Source organism: Trifolium pratense, linkage group LG2 (assembly GCF_020283565.1).
Source record: "Trifolium pratense cultivar HEN17-A07 linkage group LG2, ARS_RC_1.1, whole genome shotgun sequence".
NCBI classification, from domain to species: domain Eukaryota; kingdom Viridiplantae; phylum Streptophyta; class Magnoliopsida; order Fabales; family Fabaceae; genus Trifolium; species Trifolium pratense.
Window position 1 is genome coordinate 2,780,543 of NC_060060.1, and position 21,398 is coordinate 2,801,940.

The 21,398-nt window shown below is 34.8% G+C and overlaps 1 protein-coding gene across 1 annotated transcript; it reads left to right on the plus strand.

Annotated features, from left to right (window-relative positions):
* The first annotated feature begins 969 nt into the window (after positions 1-969).
* Positions 970-19,910, plus strand: LOC123903994 (hyoscyamine 6-dioxygenase-like). Its single transcript, XM_045953686.1, has 4 exons — positions 970-1,298; positions 1,821-2,074; positions 18,715-19,036; positions 19,393-19,910. Exons 1-4 carry the CDS (start codon positions 1,089-1,091, stop codon positions 19,615-19,617), a joined length of 1,011 nt encoding a protein of 336 aa, XP_045809642.1. The 5' UTR covers positions 970-1,088; the 3' UTR covers positions 19,618-19,910.
* Positions 19,911-21,398: the final 1,488 nt, after the last annotated feature.

A 21,398-nucleotide genomic window follows, 5' to 3' on the forward strand; every position in this document is an offset into this window, starting at 1 on the left:
TCTACCGAAAATAAACTTAAATATAATTATGAGATTCCGGGTTCGAACTCAGGTCATGACATCCAACCTAATAATTTTGACATTTTTGTCAGTTGAGTTAGGACTTATGAGATCATTTAGATGTTTTGTTAGGACTTGGAATCTTGGATCCGTATATATACAACCTTGCACTAAACAACATTAACTGAACTTCTTAATTGATTATCAATTTTCTACTTTTTATTTATTTACCAACATGTGACTATGTGAGTGATTGGATATAATGGTAAAGGACTCGAGCAAATAATCAAATAGATCCCAAGCTCTTGCATGTGAAAATTGTTTATACATATAAATATATAATTACTTGAGCAAAAAAAATAATTAGCCGTCCTTTGTCCAAAAAAAATAAAAGTTAATGTGTCTTATGAATTTCACTCAAATAGTAGGAATATTGCTATATGAAGAGCTTAGGGTTAATTACTCAATTAATGTTATATTAAAAATGGAAAGTTAATTTCTTTATTTTGGGATAGTTTTTTTTTCTTTTTCTTGCTAACTCGCGGTAATAAAACCTTCAATCCACCAATAATGAATTGGTACAAGTGATAAGAGTCTTGATAACCAAAAAAAAAAAAAAACTTCAATCCTCCAATTAATAGACGTCATCTCAAGGCATCCCCACGACTTATACATACAATGCGACTAATTCTAAAGTCAACATTGGAACATCTGAAATTTCCATATTTATATGGCAAAGTTTGAGCTACCACTAAAATGGTCAACTTTCAGGAACGGAACTTAGATTCTTTTTCGAGAGATTTTTTTTTAATGAAAATTCTTATTTTTGTCGATAAAATGGATATTCTCTGCACGCAACGTAAAAATATTAATTTGGAAGAAGGATAATTTTGTAAAGGGTCAACATCTCTTATATTCTAACAAACAACCCAAAAACAACAAAAAGCAAAAACAACAAGAAACTGCATGGTTCACACCGTCACATGTATATAACTATAAAATGACGCAAACAACATGTGCAAAACACACATTTTTCTTCATCAAATTTGTTTGTGTATCTCAAATTCTATAGAGACAACATAGTAGACATGGAAACAATGGAACAAAGGCTTATCTCAAATTGGTCTAAGGTTAATTTCTCTGTTCCCTCTTCTTTTGTTCAACCACTTGATTGTAGGCCTGGTAAGGTCACTAGCCCTACAAGTAAGACAATACCTTTGATTGATCTTGGAGGACATGATCATGCTCATACCATAATGCAAATTTTGAAAGCTTCAGAAGAATATGGTTTTTTTCAGGTTAGTTTCAACAATTTCTTTTATTTCCTATACAATTTTCCTCTTCTTCTACTTAATTTATATGATTCATCTTTGAATAATAATTAAGAAGGAAAGGAAGTGTTTCATGTTGTTAAACTATATATTCATAAATATTCATGTGTAGATAAGCGTAACACCGTCTAATTTCTGATCGAATATACTGTTGTTGCATTGACGAAAACCGGTTTATCTTTAAAAAAAACAAAAATGGCTTATCTTAATTTTTTTTTGGGTAGAGTTTTTAAGTCCTTATTGATAGTTTATGATTAGATTTAACCGATGAATATTGATCATGAATTCAAAGAAATCATATATTTTTTTACTGATCGAAGTTTAGAATACTCACACATTGAATACCAACTACATGCATTAGACCTCGGTGGTCAGAGACATGATCGAAACAAAACAATTTTATATATTCCATTTTGTTTGGTTTTCTTGCCAAATTTACTAAAATCAATGTCTATGCTTGATTGATTAATAAAAAAAAACATGAAATAGGTGATCAACCATGGAGTTTCCAAGAATTTAATGGATGAAGCACTAAATATATTCAAAGAATTTCATGCCATGCCTCCAAAGGAAAAGATAGATGAATGCTCTAAAGATCCAAATGGAGTTAATTGCAAGTTATATGCAAGTAGTGAAAATTATAAAAAAGATGCTATTCAATATTGGAAGGACACATTGACACACCCATGTCCTCCCTCCGGAGAATTCTTGGAGTTTTGGCCTGAGAAACCACATAAATACCGGTAATTAAATTTATTTTTGTTGTGCACAAATAGTAACAGAAGGTAATAATAACGAAATTGCAAACAATAAGAACACAAGAAGTTTGATAACGGAGTTCCCCTTAGGTACGTCTTCGGCTGCAGAATTCGCTACAGCTCGTTTCTATTAGATGAAAGAATGAATTAGGGTTTCAGTGCTACAAGCGGTATATATAATAATAATAGAATGTCGTAAATACCCCTGCACCATATGAACCATGCTCAACAATCTCCACCTTGGTGAATATCAAACCCATATGAAGAACCTCTGTATGACATCCGCATCCTTAGCGCTAAGGGGGGGTCGTTTCCTTCTTAACACTGAGAAACATGTAACAAGTCCAAGCAATGCTTGAACTTGTCACTGGTGACTGGCTTGGTCAACATGTCAGCTGCATTCTCTGAAGTATGAACCTTCTCAAGTAATATCTGTCCAGTTGTAAGTAGTTCTCTGATCTTGTGAAACCTCACATCAATATGCTTAGTTCTGGCATGATACACTTGATTCTTGGCCAAGTAAATGGCACTATGACTATCACAATGCAGTTGAACTCCACCTTGCTCAACACCCAATTCCTTCACTAATCCTGTAAGCCATAAGGCCTCTTTGGCAGCTTCAACTACTGCCATGTACTCTGCTTCAGTTGTTGACATAGCCACTATAGATTGAACTGACGATTTCCAACAAATAGGTCCTCCTGCAAGAGTAAACACATAACCTGTAGTAGACCTCCTGTCATCCATATCACCGGCGTAGTCTGAATCAACATATCCTACAACTGAAGGATTACCCTTTTCCTGATGCATATATGAACCATACTCAACAATTTTCATAATTTTTCTTTTATAAAGTACTTTTTTCTAGTGTTGTGATATTATTATATAGTTCTTTCCATAATCATAAAAAATTGTGTTCTTCCCATGGTTACTATCATTTGCTACTCTAATATACCATTCTGATGATTTCAAAATTTAATTAATCATATTGAGTGGAATTGCAGAAATGTTTATTGAAAATGTTAACAGGTGTCATTAATTCAAATACTAGTTAAGAAACTAAATGTGATAAATAAGTCTTAGAATTTGTGTATTTTACTTTTTAAAAGTATAAATAATGTTTATTTAAATTCAAAAATTATATATTTGGCTTCCTTAATTAGTGTCACAGAGACACTAGTTAGCACGACTCAATGTTTATTTTTCATTGTTCAAAACTTACTCTTTTTTTTTTAGTAAAAAAAAAACTTACTTTTTTTTGTTAAGTCGCCTAATGAATGAAAATTTACCTCTTGAGGTCAATATAAGTTGGAGATCTCGAGTTCGAACCCGGCCCTCCATATAAAATGCAATATTTCTACTAATTGAACTATAAATTAGTCATTATACTTAATCCGTCTCATAAGTGTAACTCAAATGGTAGCTACCAGAGACATTATTGGAGTGACCAGGATTCGAACCCCAGATTCCCCATTTCTCCACATTTAAATGTGTGAGTCTAGCCACTAGACTACTTAACAAAAAAAAAAGTCATCACATAACGTTATTGAATGGATCGCATTGAAATGACAAAAAATTGATGTATCATAGAAAAGTCAAGTCAAAATATAGACACAATCAATTAAAAAATTAAATATATTTTGTACCAATTTTTTTATATTATATTTTAATGAAAAAATACATTGAATTCAACTCTTAGAATACATATTTTTGAGAATTATTAGATTGATAAACTTAAAAGTCAATAAAAGATGATACTCCCTCCTGTCTTATATCGTAGATTTTATAGAGTAGATATTATTAGATTGATGATAGTTTTTGAGAATTATTAGATTGATAAACTTAAAAGTCAATGAAAGATGATACTCTCCCCTTTCGTATATCATAGACTAGTGTTATCCCATATTTTAGCTCAAGGTAAAATATGTTATAATCTCCAGATTCTAAAGACATTTATTGCTATACAAACCTGTTGAAATGGCTTTAGGTAGCCTTAGTCTTTAATGTCTTCAAAAACAAGAGAGATTCTTTCTCTTATCGTTTAAATGAAGGTTAAGGGTAATGTTTTTAAGAACAAGAGAATCCTAATGGAAAAGCTTCATAGCTCGAGACTGAAGAATCTTTCGATAGAAGCCAACGAATCGAAGTAGTCAAGAATTATGGACTTAGAGCATTTTTATCATTTAAGTGTGATTCGACTTCGACGGTTACAACGGTTTAAAGGCCTTGGTTCATTTCAAATGCAAAGGACGCGTGGCTGAAGTTTAGTGGTTTAACGTTAGGATAGACGTTGCTTAATTTTCTATAAATGGAAGTATGTATAGTCGAAGTAGGGGTCACAATTCATTTACACAAAATCTCAAACACTCAAAGTATCCATGTTAAGGCGAGAAACGAGTTATTCGAGAAAGATGTATGAATCGGTGAACCTTTACATTTTCTTTGTAACTTTTACATTCTAAATGCAAATTTACTTTTCATAAGTCTTTATTTTCTTAAAGCATTTACAAATTCTGCTTTTCATTAGTTCCCTCGTTCGAGTGAACTTGCTTTAATTGCATCTAACATATGTTTCAGAAATTAAACATATTGTTCTTTTATAAAATAAGGATGTCTTTAAAGATAGACTTCCAAATTTACTTTAACAAAATGCATGAACAATTGTCCCGAGATTTACTAGTTGATCTCTCAAGTAATTAATTTAAACTAGCGGTTGTTTACCAAAAATCAGTGTAAACAAATTGGCACGCCCAGTGGGACAGGTTGTTTTGTGCAATTTACGTTGTTTAAAAGAAGTTTATTTTCTAAAAATCCTTTTACAAGTATTAAGACAGTTAGTGTTTATAGTTTGTGTTTTGATTTTGTATGCATTTGAGAAGTGGTAAATCTTTACCAAATTTAACTAGTGTCAAATCTAGATCAAAAATGGTTAGACCACCAAATAATAATCAAAACAATAACAACAATGTCCCAAATCCTGAAGGACAGCCAACACAAGCGTCAATTAGTAACGCTACTGTCATGGCCCAAGGCTCTGGAACATCTGCTTCGAGCGTTCCTGCAGTCAGTTTTGGGAATATAGGGGTAACAATGCCCTCAACGAGTTCGACTGTATCTGGGTCGATATCTTCGTTAGTATCACATGGTATAGGAGGCAGTCAGCCTGGTGCTGAAGATGTAAGGAGCCCCATTCGATCGTTTTTATTGAACCAATCAGGACTAGGAATGCCAGATTCTTTGATGGCAGGCTTACATAATTCTAACCCAAATCCTGACAGGGGTACCATGCCTTCCCCAGCAGCCTCTGTTGTGGGAAATAGGACCAGAGATATTGCCTTACAAAATTTAACCAATGTAACTATGATGTCCTTTCGACAACAAATGGACGAGAGTAATCATGAAATGGTTAATACTCTGACTTCGCAATTGGGAACTATTTTGAATCCCTTGATTAACAATACAAATAACAATTATCAATTGTTGGCCCATCAGATGGGGCGTATTGCAGATTTCTTTGGCACCCCTGCAATGCCTAACCAAAACCTTCAGCCCATTCGAAACCAAACACAGGTTCAGAACCAAGGGTTTCATGTGAACAATGAAGTTCCAAACAATCAAGTACCACAAGTGGTACAAGAGGAACCACCGGCCCCAGTAGTGAACCATGGGCCAGGGCCTGAAGTAATTTTGGTTAATAGAAATCAGAATGCTGACGAAGTAGTGAGAAATGTGCAAAGAAATAATTTTGCGCAACAAGATAACTTGGCAAATTTAGTCGAAACTATTTTAACTCAAAACGGTTTCAATGTTGGCCTACATAGGCCTAACTTTATTTCCCCATTATCTGAATACGTGTTACAAACTGAATTGCCAAGGGGATGGAAGATCCCCAAATTCACAAAGTTTGCTGGGGACACAGCCGAGTCAACAGTGGAACATGTGGCAAGATTTTTTGCCGAGGCAGGAAATTTGGCAGATAACGAAAATTTAAGGTTGAAATATTTCCCAAATTCCCTTACAAAAAATGCTTTCACTTGGTTCACAACTCTTCCCCCCCGTTCGATTCAGCATTGGACTCAATTGGAAAGGGCTTTCCATGAACAGTTTTATATGGGCCAATCTAAGATTAGTTTGAAGGAATTGGCCAGTGTGAGGAGAAAGACACCAGAGTCCATAGATGATTATCTGAATCGATTTAGGCTACTCAAGGCCAGATGTTTTACTCAAGTGCCTGAACATGAATTAGTCGAAATGGCTGCTGGAGGCCTAGATTATTCGATTCGAAAGAAATTAGATACGCAACATCTAAGAGACATGGCACAATTAGCAGATAGGGTAAGACAGGTCGAACGCCTTAAGGCTGAAAAGGCTAGATCATCAAAGTTTCAAAAGAGGGAAAAGATTGCTTATGTCGAAACTATGGATGATGATGATGAGGAATATGTAATAAATTATGGAGACATAGAGGATAATGAAATCAATGTGGCCGAACTAAAACCTGGCCCTCCTTATGTCTGTAAATTATTAAAACCTTCGAATGGAAAAAATCCTGTCGAACCTAAGAATGATAAATTTGTTACTAAAACTTATTCATTTGACATAACTAAATGTGATGAAATATTCGATTTATTGGTTACTGATGGCCAAATTGTTGTTCCAAAGGGATTGAAAGTGCCTCCCCTTGAACAGCAAAAGAAAAGAGGTTTTTGCAAATTTCATAATTTCTTGGGTCATAAAACCTCACAATGTGTTCTTTTCAGGGATCTGGTTCAAAAGGCTTTGAAAGATGGAAGGCTGAAGTTTGGAGAGAAATCCGGACACAAGATGAAAATTGACGAAGATCCACTACAAATATCTGATGCTTCCTATGTGGAACCGGTCGAATGCTTGATGATCGATGCCATGGACTTATCAGGAGGCGCTCAATTAGTTTCTATTCCAGAGAATGAGTACTATGAGAAAATGAAAGTAGCATATCCTGGGGCTGAAGAGGAATTGATTGATTTTCTGCAAAGGTGTAAGCTTAACAAATCTGAAGTTATGCTTTGTCCAAGGTGCAGTTCTGTATTCGACAAGAAGGCTACTGAAGGCCTCAACAAGTTTATACCATTCAGAAGTAATAAAGACAATTGGCCAAAATCAAGGCCAATGAAAAGACAGAACATGGCGCATGCTAAACCAATACATCAAAGGTTGGGCAACCCAAATACTTTTGTGCCATCCAACAAATCACCAATGAACAAATGGGTTCATGGTCATGCATCCAACTTTGTCAGAAATTCTGTTGACAAGGGAAGTTCGAGTCATTCTGTCGATTCGAAGAAGTATGCTTACAGAAACAATTACAAGGGAAAGAATCCCATGACCCGCACACAATGGCGTAGGCATCAGCGCCAACAAAGGCTCTCCCTTCAAGAGGCTCAAAAGACTGAAGACAACAAAGGAAAACAGGTTGTCGAAGTCACTAGAAGGCCTATAAAAGAAAGATTGACTCAACCAGAGGATGTTCGAAAGGTTGAGAATGAGTTCGAAGGAGAAAACATGGAAGATGAGGATCTCCTTGATTCAGATCCCGAGTTTGATGTGCTGGTGAACGTAGTTTCGATCCTCCCTGCTGAATATGACGTATGGTCAGAGGTGACTGAAGGGGAGGATGAGTTCGATGAGTCTGAATTGGCTTTGCATAAGCCAATGTGTTATTATGTAATGAATAATGGCTGCTTAGAGGAACAGATGGCCAATTTTGAGAGGCCAACTGAGGGAATGAAGAATCATTTGAAACCCCTCTTTATTCAGGCCAAAGTAAACAATGTGGGGGTCAACAAAGTATTGATTGATGGAGGAGCAGCAGTAAACCTGATGCCAGAATTCATGATTACCAAGATTGGTAAATTCTCTACCGACTTGCACCCTCACAACATCGTTCTTTCGAATTACGAAGGTGAGACTGGTTTCTCGCTGGGGGCAATTCAAGTCGATGTGGCAGTTGGCAGCACTGTTAGGCCAACTCTGTTTTTGGTTGTAGCATCGAAGGCCAATTATAATCTGCTTCTAGGAAGGGAGTGGATACATGGTGTTGGAGCTGTACCTTCGACTCTCCATCAGAGGGTAAGTATTTGGAGAGATGATGGTGTAGTAGAGATATCGAAGCCGATCAAAGTTATTTTAGGGCTGAAACACACCACATAACTAAGCATTCATTTGATAAGAAATTGGCGAACATATCGCCATGCACTGAACAGGGATATGCCTATGCCCCTGCTGATAATGTCTACCATTCTGTCAAATTGGATCCAACTCATGGATTCATTTGGGAGAGAGAGGAGATAGACGAAGGTCCACATGTGGATGAAGGCAAAGTCCGCCCAACTGGGTGGGACCTTGAAGAATACTACGATGACTAAGCCCAATGCTTGGGCCAAGATTTCGGCTTATATGGCCGAAAACAAGATAAAGATGGCTTTAGAAGCCACAATGCTGCAAGAAAATATGGCTGTCGAAGCCAACAACTGTGAAGATGGCAAATTTTTGCCAATAACTCAAAAATTGGACTGCATCTATGATGAAGAACCATTAGGATTTGAAAAGGATCCTTCCAGTTCCAATCAAAAGATGCAGGCTCAAGATCCTTTGGAGGAAATAGATATTGGAGATGGCTCTATCAAAAGGCCAACGTACATAAGTTCCAATATCCCAAAGGACTTGCGTGATAAACTGGTCGAACTCCTTAAAGAGTTCAAAGATTGTTTTGCTTGGGATTACAATGAAATGCCAGGTTTAGACAGAAATTTGGTCGAACATAGATTACCCATTCGACCAGACAAGAAACCAGTTAAACAATCACCAAGAAGATTCGCACCAGAAATCCTATCTAAGATCAAGGAGGAAATTGAAAGGCTGCTGAGAAGCAAGTTCATCCGGACTGCCAGGTATGTCGAATGGTTAGCAAATATAGTTCCTGTCATTAAGAAAAATGGTTCTCTTAGAATATGTATAGATTTTAGGGACTTAAATAATGCTACCCCTAAAGATGAATATTCGATGCCTGTAGCAGAAATGTTAATAGATTCAGCAGCAGGCTTCGAATATCTTAGCATGTTAGATGGGTATTCTGGATATAACCAAATTTTTATCGCCGAGGAAGATGTGGCAAAAACAGCTTTTCGGTGCCCAGGGGCTTTGGGTACCTATGAATGGGTCGTAATGCCGTTTGGATTGAAAAATGCTGGAGCCACATACCAAAGAGCAATGAACTCAATTTTCCATGATTTTATAGATACTTTTATGCAAGTATATATTGATGATATTATTGTTAAATCATCATCACAAAATGATCATTTGCTTTGTTTAAAAAAGTCATTCGAAAGAATGAGGAAATATGGATTGAAAATGAATCCATTGAAATGTGCTTTTTGTGTGCATGCAGGAGATTTCCTTGGTTTTGTGGTGCATAAAAAAGGCATTGAGATAAACCAAAACAAGACAAAAGCAATTTTGGAGACTAACCCTCCAACAAACAAAAAGCAACTTCAATCCTTGTTGGGAAAAATCAACTTTCTGAGAAGATTCATTTCGAATCTAAGTGGTAAAGCTCAAGCTTTTTCACCATTGCTTCGACTCAAGAAAGAGGATGTTTTTACTTGGGGGCAGGATCAGCAGGAAGCATTCGATGCAATCAAAAGATACTTGTCTAATCCTCCAACTCTGATGCCACCAATTAGAAATAAGTTTATGAAGTTGTATATTTCAGCATCTGATACCACATTAGGTAGTATGTTAGCCCAAGAGGACGAAAATGGCGAAGAAAAGGCCATTTATTATCTAAGTAGAGTCCTTAATGATGTTGAAACTAGATATAGTAGTATTGAAAAGCTTTGTCTTTGTTTATATTTTTCTTGTATGAAATTGAAGCATTATATAAAGCCTATTGATGTTTATGTTTATTCTCATTATGATGTTATTAAACATATGTTGCTAAAACCAATTTTACATAGTCGAATTGGGAGATGGGCTTTGGCTCTTTCTGAGTACTCACTTTCATACAAGCCTTTGAAAGCAATTAAAGGCCAAATAGTGGCTGACTTCATTGTTGACCATTCGGTAATCGAATCACCTCAAAATTACATTGCTCTAGAACCATGGACTTTGTATTTCGATGGGTCTAGACATCAACATGGTACTGGAATAGGTATTTTGATAATTTCCCCACAAAAAATTCCTACTAAGTTCAAATACAGGATTAATGGTATTTTTTCGAACAATGAGGCTGAATATGAGGCTTTGATAGCAGGATTAGAAATATTATTAAGCCTGGGGGCAAAAGACGTTAAAATAAAAGGTGATTCAGAACTAGTTTTGAAACAACTGACAAAAGAATACAAATGTATCAAAGAGCATTTGATTCGTTATTTTGTCATAGCAAATGCGTTACTAAAACGTTTCGATTCGATTGACATAGAACATGTTCCTCGAATAGAAAATCAAGAAGCAAATGACTTAGCCCAGATTGCTTCAGGATACAAAGTGTCCAAAGAAAAGCTAGAACAATTAATAGAAATCAAAGAAAAATTGATTTCTAATGAGCCAATGCAATTGGAATTGTCAATACCAAAACTTGAGGGGGCAGAGATGTCACCAAATGACATAAATAATTCTGATAAAGAAATGAATTATGATGAACTCCAAATTTTGGTCATTGACAATTTAATAGATGGTGATTGGAGAAAACCAATTGTAGAATATTTGGAAAATCCAATCGGGAGTGCTCCTCGAAAGATCAAATATAGGGCATCAAATTATGTGATCATTGGTAATGAATTGTTTAAAAAGACCCTCGAAGGAGTACTGTTGAAATGCCTTAGTGAAAATGAAGCCTACATAGCAATATCTGATGTTCATAGTGGGGCTTGTGGTTCTCATCAATCAGGCCATAAGATGAAATGGCTTTTAGTTCGACAAGGCATGTACTGGCCATCTATGTTAAAAGATTGCATAGATTTTGCTAAAGGTTGTCAAGAATGTCAAAAACATGCAGGAATCCAACATGTACCTGCAAGTGAATTACATTCGATAATAAAACCTTGGCCATTTAGAGGTTGGGCATTGGATTTAATTGGTGAAATAAAACCAGCATCATCAAAAAATCAAAAATACATAATAGTTGGTGTTGATTATTTTACCAAATGGATCGAAGCTATACCCCTGCCCAATGTTGATCAAGAAGAAGTTATAAGTTTTATCCAAAACCACATTATTTATAGGTTTGGAATTCCTAAAACCATCACAACTGATCAAGGTTCAGTGTTTACTGGTCGAAAGATGCAAGAATTCGCCAGGCAAACAGGGTTTAAACTTTTGACTTCGACACCTTATTATGCACAAGCAAATGGTCAAGTAGAAGCTGCCAATAAAATTATAATTGGATTAATCAGAAAACATATTGCTCAAAAGCCAAGAAATTGGAACAAGACTTTAAATCAAGTCTTATGGGCATGTAGAAATTCCCCTAAAGAATCAACAAATTCTACTCCATTTCGATTAACATATGGTCATGATGCCGTGTTACCAGTGGAAATTTATTTGCAATCTATCAGAATTCAAAGGCAAATGGAGATACCAACTGATCACTATTGGAGTATGATGTTTGATGAATTGGTTGATTTGGACGAAGAAAGGCTAAGAGCGTTTGATACTTTAAGTAGACAAAAAGAAAGAGTAGCAAAGGCCTATAATAAGAAGGTTAAATCAAAAGCCTTTGACGTGGGGAATTTAGTTTGGAAGGTTATTTTGCCTATGGACAAAAAAGATAGAGTTTTAGGCAAATGGTCTCCAAATTGGGAAGGACCTTTTAAAATAATACAAGTATTTTCGAATGGTGCGTATGAAATAGAAGAATTGACTTCAGAAAAGCGAACATTGAATATAAATGGTAAGTATTTGAAAAAATATAAACCAACGCTTTTAGAAGTTAATATTAGCACAGAATAAATATTTGAAACGAAATTGAAATGGCATAAACAAAGTAAAAGTGCCATAAGAGGCAATTGTCAAGGTTACAAACCAAATAAAAACAAAACCAGATAATTGTTCGAGAATTTAAAATAATTAAAACATCAAAAGAAAATCTAAGACAAACACTTAGATTTGAAATCAGCATAATGGTCCTTGATAAGGCCAACTTCGACAGTCTGGATCTTAATTGCATCTTCGAGAGATTGGATCTCTTCTTTGATCACAGTGGCAGCACTAAAGTGAGAGATACCTTCCTTCGCAGCTTCACGGATAGATTCTTGAGTGGTAGCAGCAACAGCTTCTTCAATTTTCGAACGCTTGGCTTTCTCTTCGAGGATCTTCTTCTCTCGATCAGCAATCTCGGCTCGAAGAGAATTTATCTCTGCCTCCCACTTGGAAATATTGTTGGTACATTCTTGAATCCCAAAGCCTGGTTGTTGAACTTGTGCCTTCATTTGGTCAACTTTCGATTGAGCAGCCATGGCCTTCTCGAATAATGCATCATAAGCAGCCTGTTGACCAACAAGTTTCTGAGAGTTGCGTTTCAAGCTTTGCACCGTAGTAGCAAATTGATCCAAGATCGATTCGAGCTGGATGACTTTCCTCAAGGTTTCGAGATCAGTTTGAGGATTGTGCAACTTGTTCAAAAAAGACTTATGCTTGAAAGCATTAGCAGGATGTTCCTCAACTGATGCCAAGATGTCTCCATTGATGAAGTCAGTATATAGCTTCGAAATCAGAGAGTCTTGTCGAACCGAAGAATTGATTTCTGAGTCTGAAGCAGTTGAATTACTGGGTCCACTCGAACTTACGGGATCAGTAGTTGTTTTAGAAATCAGAAGTTTTAGAGCAGCCTCAGGATCATGAATTTGCAAGGAAATGAATTCTTCTTCAGCGAGCCCTAGGCTGGCTGACAGCTTCGATGTCGAAGTTTCAGGTAGCAATTCTGATCCACCAGCCTCTGCTTCCTTTATGGCTTCAGAATCAAAGTCTTCTTCCTCTGAGGAAGTTTCATCAGCATCGACCTCGACTGTTGGATTTTCATTCCATTCCTTGAAAGGAGAAGTCTTGTTATCAGTCTCTGCAGACATAGGATGCTCTGGTTGATCTTGACTGGGCTCTGGTATGATTTTTTCAGAAATAGTGGTCTCACTATCTTTGAGAGTATCACCACTAGACTTGTTCGATAGGATGTCCTGAAAAACAGAATCGAATATGAAGAAATATAACTTTACTTATTATAAATAAGAAAATGCAAGTAAAGTAGTACAAGTACCTCTGGATTGTTGTCTTGCTGGGGCATGTTGTCCGATTCTTTGAATGTAGCATCAGGCATAGCAAAATCTTCTTGAACTTCAGCTTCAGGGGTAGCCTCTTGTTGTTCGCTCGAGATCGAAGGAGTTTGTGCAGAAGGATCGCTTGAAGACTTAGACTTCTTATGCTTTTTCTCCCGGGTTCGATCCTCTGAACTTTTCCTTCCTTCTTTCTTCTTTTCTTCTTTCCTCTTTTCTTTCCTTTCCTTCTTCTCTTTCTTCTCTTTCATCTTCCTTTCCTTCTCTTCAGTAGAAAGACTATCAGAAGTAGTTTCTGGAATATTTGTTTCGACATTCGTAGGAGGTTGCTTCCTCTTCCTTTGGAAACTTTCTTCTTCTTCTTCCTACGAATAGGAGTCGAGATAAGAAACATTTGAGTTAATGGATGTGAAGGAACTTTGAAAGTAAATTAAAAAAAAAAAAAAAAAACTTATACCTTTTCTTCGTCACTAACGACTATTGTGTTAGGTTTTGGCTTCTTTGATGGGCCAGTCTCAGTAGAAGGGAGGTTGGTTGGTCTTTTACGTGCCTAGAAGAAGTAGGTTAGAAAAATAAAGATTTAACTTAGAATTTTTCAAAGGAAAACAAGTTTCGATTCAGTATGTACCTTAGAAGGCTCTTCAGACTCAACTGCCTTTGATGTTGTTTTCTCTTTAACTGTCTTAACAGATTCTGCAGCTTGTTTCTTGGTAACTAAGAAACATAAGCAAAAGGTTAAATCGAAACAATATGAGAATATTTGGTAAAAGAGAGTGCATATATAGACAAGCTACCTGTAGTCTTGACTTGCTGTTCGATTCTCTTTATCTGAGGTCGAGTAAACCCACTCTCCAACCTCGAGATAAGCACTGCATCTCCTAGGTGTTTGCTATCGAAGTATCGCCTCCACCAGTTGGCAAACTCTTGTGTACAGTAGTAAGAAAGGTTGAAATCAAATGGCTCGAAGCCATAAACGTTATCACGACTAATCTTCATGTACCTTTCATACAAAGTGGAAGTCACAGTAGTCCCAAGCACGATGTTCTTCTTTCTTATATACATGCTCTTTGGTCGAAGCTGTGAAAAGCCAAACTGTCTAGAGACCAAATTTGGTTGATACCCAATTAATGCATATTCAGAAGATAGGGTACCAATTCGAATAGACAGAATGGTAGGATCTAAGTATGCTGTCCAGGTTTCATTTATTTCCTCCTCAGCATTAGGATTCAACACTGGTATTTCTTTGACGAACCAGGAAGGACCAATGGTTCTCTTCACAAATGGGGCATGCTCAGGCTTGAATTGGTCAATGGCTAAGAAAATCTTCATGTACTTCATGAAAAGCTGTTGAGTGTTTTGTTCGAGGGGATTAGGTTGAAGCCTTATCAAGCGGGTGCCTTCAATTTTCCTTTTAGCTATCGAAGCATGATGTTCAGTGGGAATGAACAAACCAAGTTCCTTTTCAAAGGTGGCATTTAACCACAATTGTAATAGCCACATTGGCCCAGCAGCTTGAAAACATCCATCAGTGGCGGCTTTCTTCGATTTCGATTTGGCAGGAACTAAACCTTTTAGGTTATCACAAACTTCCCCAATCGACTCATACAGGGTTGCCAGTAGAAGGCGTCCTAAGGCAAAATGGCATCCTTCATGTATTTGCACAGCCATGGGTATAAATTTCCTAGCAATTTGGAGAGATCGAGAGCAAAATACATAATGGGATAGCCATAGAGTGAGAAAGGCCACATGTTCCTCATCTGAGACTTCTTCATTCTCAGGTCCTGAATGTTTGAGGATAAAGGCAGAAAAGGCGTTTTCTTTGTAGTTTAGAGTGATGTTATCACTAACATCATCAGGGCTGTAAGTTTTGCCAGTGGGTCTTAACCCTGTGATAGCTGACACATCGAACAGGGTGGGTGTCATCATACCACTTTTGAAGTGAAAGGTGTTGGTAGATTTTTCAAAGAAATGCATCGCAGCAATGAGCATTTCAGGTTGGTATTTGGGCCCTATCCTAGAAAATTGGATTAACTCGAAGATTCCATAATCCTTCCAGAATTTGCCAAAGGATTGTTCTATTCGATCAAGCCAAGTAAGGTAAAGGCTATTTCCGTAATAAGGATGGGATCGAAAGGGTTTATAATTTGTCAGCATATATTCGAAGTTATAGGGTTTGCTGTCAAAGATTCTGGGTTCACAAGTTTCGAGACATGGAAATATCTCATCTACTTCCCTAGTCAAGTTCATCTCATCTGGAATCGGACCACCAAAAGCATAAACATTTTTATCAATAGCAAAAGGAATCATTACCTGACTTTCCCAGATTTCTCGATGTTCTTTGCTACCTTTGGGTTCTGGAACATACTTCGTCCCATCATCAGCAACGGAGAAATCGCTCCATTTTCCAGCAAAAGGAACTTGAAACTTGTTAGATGAAGACGCCATGAAAGTTCTTGGGAAAACGAGAGAAAAGATTTAGATCTGAGATCTTGAAAGATGCGAACTAAAGAAGGTAATCAAAGAATCCGGTAAAGTTCAGATTTGTTTTGAATCTTTGGTGTTTCAAGATTGGGAGAAAGATTTTGAGAGATTTCTGGAGCGTGAGAAGTTTTGGAAGAAGTTGAAAAAATTTCAACTGAAGTGACAGAGCTTTATTTATAGGCAATCTTGGATTAAGACAAAAATTTAATTAAAAAAGGGATAAATGCTGAAAAAGCGCTTTTTGTCTATTCCGATTCAACTTCTCAAACTGACGCGTGTCCCACTACTCAGAAATGGTACAGAACGTGACAGTTTTTGTAAGAACCGAAGCGGTTGCTTTTTACATGCCATGACGTAATCAATTCGAAATAAAGATATGGCGTTTGGAAATAGAAGCACTTTGAAAAATGCCAATCTCTTATTTCATTCGAGGCATTCAAATCGAAATAGGCATTTTTGGGGGCAATTTGTTATCCCATATTTTAGCTCAAGGTAAAATATGTTATAATCTCCAGATTCTAAAGACATTTATTGCTATACAAACCTGTTGAAATGGCTTTAGGTAGCCTTAGTCTTTAATGTCTTCAAAAACAAGAGAGATTCTTTCTCTTATCGTTTAAATGAAGGTTAAGGGTAATGTTTTTAAGAACAAGAGAATCCTAATGGAAAAGCTTCATAGCTCGAGACTGAAGAATCTTTCGATAGAAGCCAACGAATCGAAGTAGTCAAGAATTATGGACTTAGAGCATTTTTATCATTTAAGTGTGATTCGACTTCGACGGTTACAACGGTTTAAAGGCCTTGGTTCATTTCAAATGCAAAGGACGCGTGGCTGAAGTTTAGTGGTTTAACGTTAGGATAGACGTTGCTTAATTTTCTATAAATGGAAGTATGTATAGTCGAAGTAGGGGTCACAATTCATTTACACAAAATCTCAAACACTCAAAGTATCCATGTTAAGGCGAGAAACGAGTTATTCGAGAAAGATGTATGAATCGGTGAACCTTTACATTTTCTTTGTAACTTTTACATTCTAAATGCAAATTTACTTTTCATAAGTCTTTATTTTCTTAAAGCATTTACAAATTCTGCTTTTCATTAGTTCCCTCGTTCGAGTGAACTTGCTTTAATTGCATCTAACATATGTTTCAGAAATTAAACATATTGTTCTTTTATAAAATAAGGATGTCTTTAAAGATAGACTTCCAAATTTACTTTAACAAAATGCATGAACAATTGTCCCGAGATTTACTAGTTGATCTCTCAAGTAATTAATTTAAACTAGCGGTTGTTTACCAAAAATCAGTGTAAACAACTAGATACTATACTATCTTTTAAAGATGATATTATATCATAGACTATATATATCAATCTTTCAATGTATTTAAAAAGTGAATTTTTTTCTTATAATAATGACTAGAGGGAGTAAGGCTCTGTTTGGTAACACAAATAAGCTAGCTTATAGCTTATTATATGAGCTTATAAGCTTGTTTCAAAAATTTAGAGGTGTTTGGTAACAAGCTTTTTGTACTAGCTTATAGCTTTTTTTCAGATGCTATTTCAAGTAGCATTTGAGCTTATAGCTTATAGCTTTTTACACTTTATTCCATTTTTACCCTTTAATTTAATAACTACCCACTCTAAAAAATAAACTACCCACTATCAATTATGTAATTTTATATTTAATAACCACTTTAAAAGCTAATTTTACCAAACACTTTAATTTCAATAAGCTAGCTTTTCAGCTATCAGCTATAAGCTAGCTTTTCAGCTATCAGCTATCAGCTAGCTTATAGCTTATTTTTACCAAACAGACCCTAAGAAGTTACTTCATTCCTCATAAGAGTATGAGTTTAATTTATGCCGTTAGTTTGAATTCTACCCTAATTCTAGTTTTTTTTTTTAAGTAGTTTAATGACACGACCCACACATTTAAATGTGGAGAAACATATAAATTTGATTAAAGAAATTTGATTTGAGTGTTTAGTCTATGTTGAAGTTAAAGACCCTAATTAGAATGATTAAAGAAATCTGTATTACTTAGATTTCAATTCAAGGCTTGCATCAAGTAGAATGTGTACTACTGGCCTCTAGTCTTTGTTGCAACATGGAGAGAAACTAGGGAGAGAGACAAGAAATAATAAGATAATATCATTATTTTTTTTTCCTAAAGGATAATATCATATTTTTAGTGAAATAGAAAACATGAGTAGAGACCAACGAGGGTTGGTCTAGTAGAAACAACATGACGTGCTCAATCTTATAATTCAAGTAATGCATTTTAGATTTTTTAAAAGTAAGCAAATACATTATTACACCAATCAGAAAATACAAGAGAAGAATGGCTCACTATATATGCGACCTATATACCAAAATTGGAAAATGAAAATAATTTGGTCTAGTAGATAATTTAATAATCTCTCTCCTAAATATAATATTATTTTGCATGTGTCGGATAGTAGTCAAAGAAATCAAATGATAAATAAGTTTTTGATTTTCGATATAAAGATATATCGTATTTAATTATATTCAAATGGAATAAATTGACATATGAGAAAGAAAAGGAAAAAAACACAAGCAAGAAAAAACGTGTAGATTTCAAATTATAGAAATAATCCAATTGCTTAAAAAGGAGATATTGAAATGAGAGAGAAATAATTTTTTTTTTATCATTCGATTAGTTTTCTCCATAAAGTTGGTTAAAATTGATGCGCAATTTAGACAATCTAATCTCAAATCAACGGATGAGATTAAACATTGTGTTACAACACCATATCTCAATCCTATATTTCACCTCAACTAATCAAATCCTTATTCTTCTTTTTTGTTGGATATTTTCAGTGAGGTTGTTGGTAAATATACACAAGAATTGAACAAATTAGCACATGAAATTTTGGAGATGCTTTGTGAAGGGTTAGGGCTTAACCAAGGATATTTCATTGGTGGACTTAGTGAAAATCCAGTTGTACTAGTTCATCACTACCCTCCATGTCCAGACCCTAGCTTAACTTTGGGCCTAGCCAAGCATAGAGATCCTACAATTATCACTATTCTACTTCAAGATCAAGAGGTGCATGGACTTCAAGTACTTAAGGATGATGAATGGATTCCAGTTGAACCTATTCCCAATGCTTTTGTTGTTAACATTGGTTTAATCTTGCAGGTAAAATCATAAATTCAATTTTTTTCTCTCTCTTCAACCATTTTTTTTTTTTTTTTGAGAAGTGTGAATGATATTAAATTAACTAATTTCTTTTTTTTTTAAGACATTTTATTAAACTTCATACTAATATTTTGATAATCTCAAGAATCAAAAGGGAAATTGGATTGGGTGCGGTCAACAGTTTCTAACCATCTGATCAAGATCAATCTGTTTAGATCTTAAGACCGTTTTTTAATTTAATATAACATTCTGGAATAAAATTTCGACGACTTAGAACTCATTGAGTGTATCATATTTTGATCTTTTTGTTTGTCACTCACTTAAGTTTCATAATAAAATTATATATATCCTTTCAGATAATCACCAATGGAAGGCTTGTTGGAGCTGAACATAGAGTTGTGACAAATTCAACAAGTGCAAGAACATCTGTTGCATATTTCATCTATCCATCATTTTCAAGAATCATAGAACCTGCACAACAATTGGTAGATGTTCCAATATATAAATCCATGTCATTTGGAGAATTTCGTAAAAGTTTCTACGAAAAGGGTCCCAAGATTGAACAAGTGTTACAATCTTAAATATCCAAATATTAATAATATGTTTGGATATGTCCGGATATGTCAGATTTAAAATAAGAAGAAAAAATTAGTCAAAAAAAAAAAAAAGTACAAGAAAAAAAATGAACTACAAGATAGAACTTATATATTTCTCTTATGTGAAAAACCATATAAATGAAAGGAGAAAGAATTTTGTGTTGGACCATAAAATTCTCTCCCTTTTTTTTTTTTTTTTTGAATCATTTTGAAATGATCTTTTGAATCACAAATTTTCTCAATCAATATATATATATATATGCATGTTTGAATATCGGCAACCATATTTCCAATGCTTATAATCTTAGTTGAAGAAGCAATTTCTTTGTCACTTATTACGTACCGTTTCAAAATAATTGTCGTTTTAACATAGAAAATCAATTTAAAATAAACGTCGTGTTATTTTTTTAATGTGACAATTATTTGTTTGTCAATTTTACTCCTAATTCATATATGATAACTGCAAACAACTAATAACAAATAAGAATAATTTTGTAAATTTGTAACATTTTAAATTTATGTTTTTTAATTTGCGCGTAAGAGAAACCTAAAACGACAACTATTTTTGGATCAAAGTGTCGCTCTTTCGCTTCCATGTTGCTCAAACATATAAACAAATTTCGGTAAAAAATAAACTATCTACCAGATGATACCTTAGATTTATTAGTAAAAAAGAAAAAGTGCATTAGATTTCCCATTGTCATCATATTTATGTTTTATTTTCCCATTTAAAAAATTTTGAAATTGCCTCTTCAAAAAAAAAAAGTTTTGAATTTTTTGGTTTGGTTTGTTATGCTGATTAATTATGAGAGATTAGCATTTCTCTTAACTCATGTGCAACCCTGAATATTTCAGGTATAATATGATTGAAAATTGTAGAAACTCAAGAAAATATGAGAAATAATTGTATATTCATTGTGATGATCAAAGTACAAGTAAAAGCTCCTATTTATATTATAGGATTAGACAAAGAAAATAAATACATATAAAGGTTAATGATCCTAATTTAATTACAATATAAATTATTATAATGAAAAAAAAAGAGTAGAAGTTATTTCAATCTCTCTGATATGCACTATACATAAATTATGGAGCCGTTTGTTATGATTATAATTTATTTTTTTTATATTTAAAAAACAGAAACTATTAATTATTTTAAAAAAAAAACAGAAACTATTTTGTGTTAATTTATGGTAATGATTTTAATAAAAAAAAATCTCTAACAAGTATGCACTATGCAAAATATAGTTGCCACACTTTTTTTCAAAAAAATAGTAATAGAGTTTGCCAAACTTGTTGGTTCTTTATTATTTTTTTTTTTTAAAACTTTGTATCAGGCCTTAGGACTAACTAATCCAAGGGGACCAATCCCACCGCCCACTTGTGGGGGTCCCATTAAATATCTATTTAAATTGACTTATTTGAGTTTATCTACTTATATAAATATTTGGATCGGAGAACTTATAAAAATAATTTATGACATGTTTATAATGTCGAAATTGCTAGGTCGGACGTCATGACCTATTTGAATTGGAAAAGAAAAAGTGATGCTAAATTGTCTAGATCGAATTTATTCATTCCAATTTTTTACTTTTTACGTGTTTTCTGACGTTTTCGACCAGGCCCTGCTGTACAAGAATTCTCACAATGAGTTCGATAATCTTAGTACGTGGTAGTTCTTGGCATGCCCTGGTTTTGGATCAAACAACATAGTGTAATGGATCAATATTTGCTTATATAACATGGGCCTTTGCCCATGGTACTTC

Bases quoted from the DNA above. Each gene is read 5' to 3' on its own strand.
- LOC123903994 (XM_045953686.1), top strand. From the start codon at position 1,089: ATGGAAACAATGGAACAAAGGCTTATCTCAAATTGGTCTAAGGTTAAT. The intron at 1,299-1,820 runs GTTAGTTTCAAC...AACATGAAATAG, and splicing joins AAGAATATGGTTTTTTTCAG to GTGATCAACCATGGAGTTTC. The intron at 2,075-18,714 runs GTAATTAAATTT...GGATATTTTCAG, and splicing joins GAGAAACCACATAAATACCG to TGAGGTTGTTGGTAAATATA.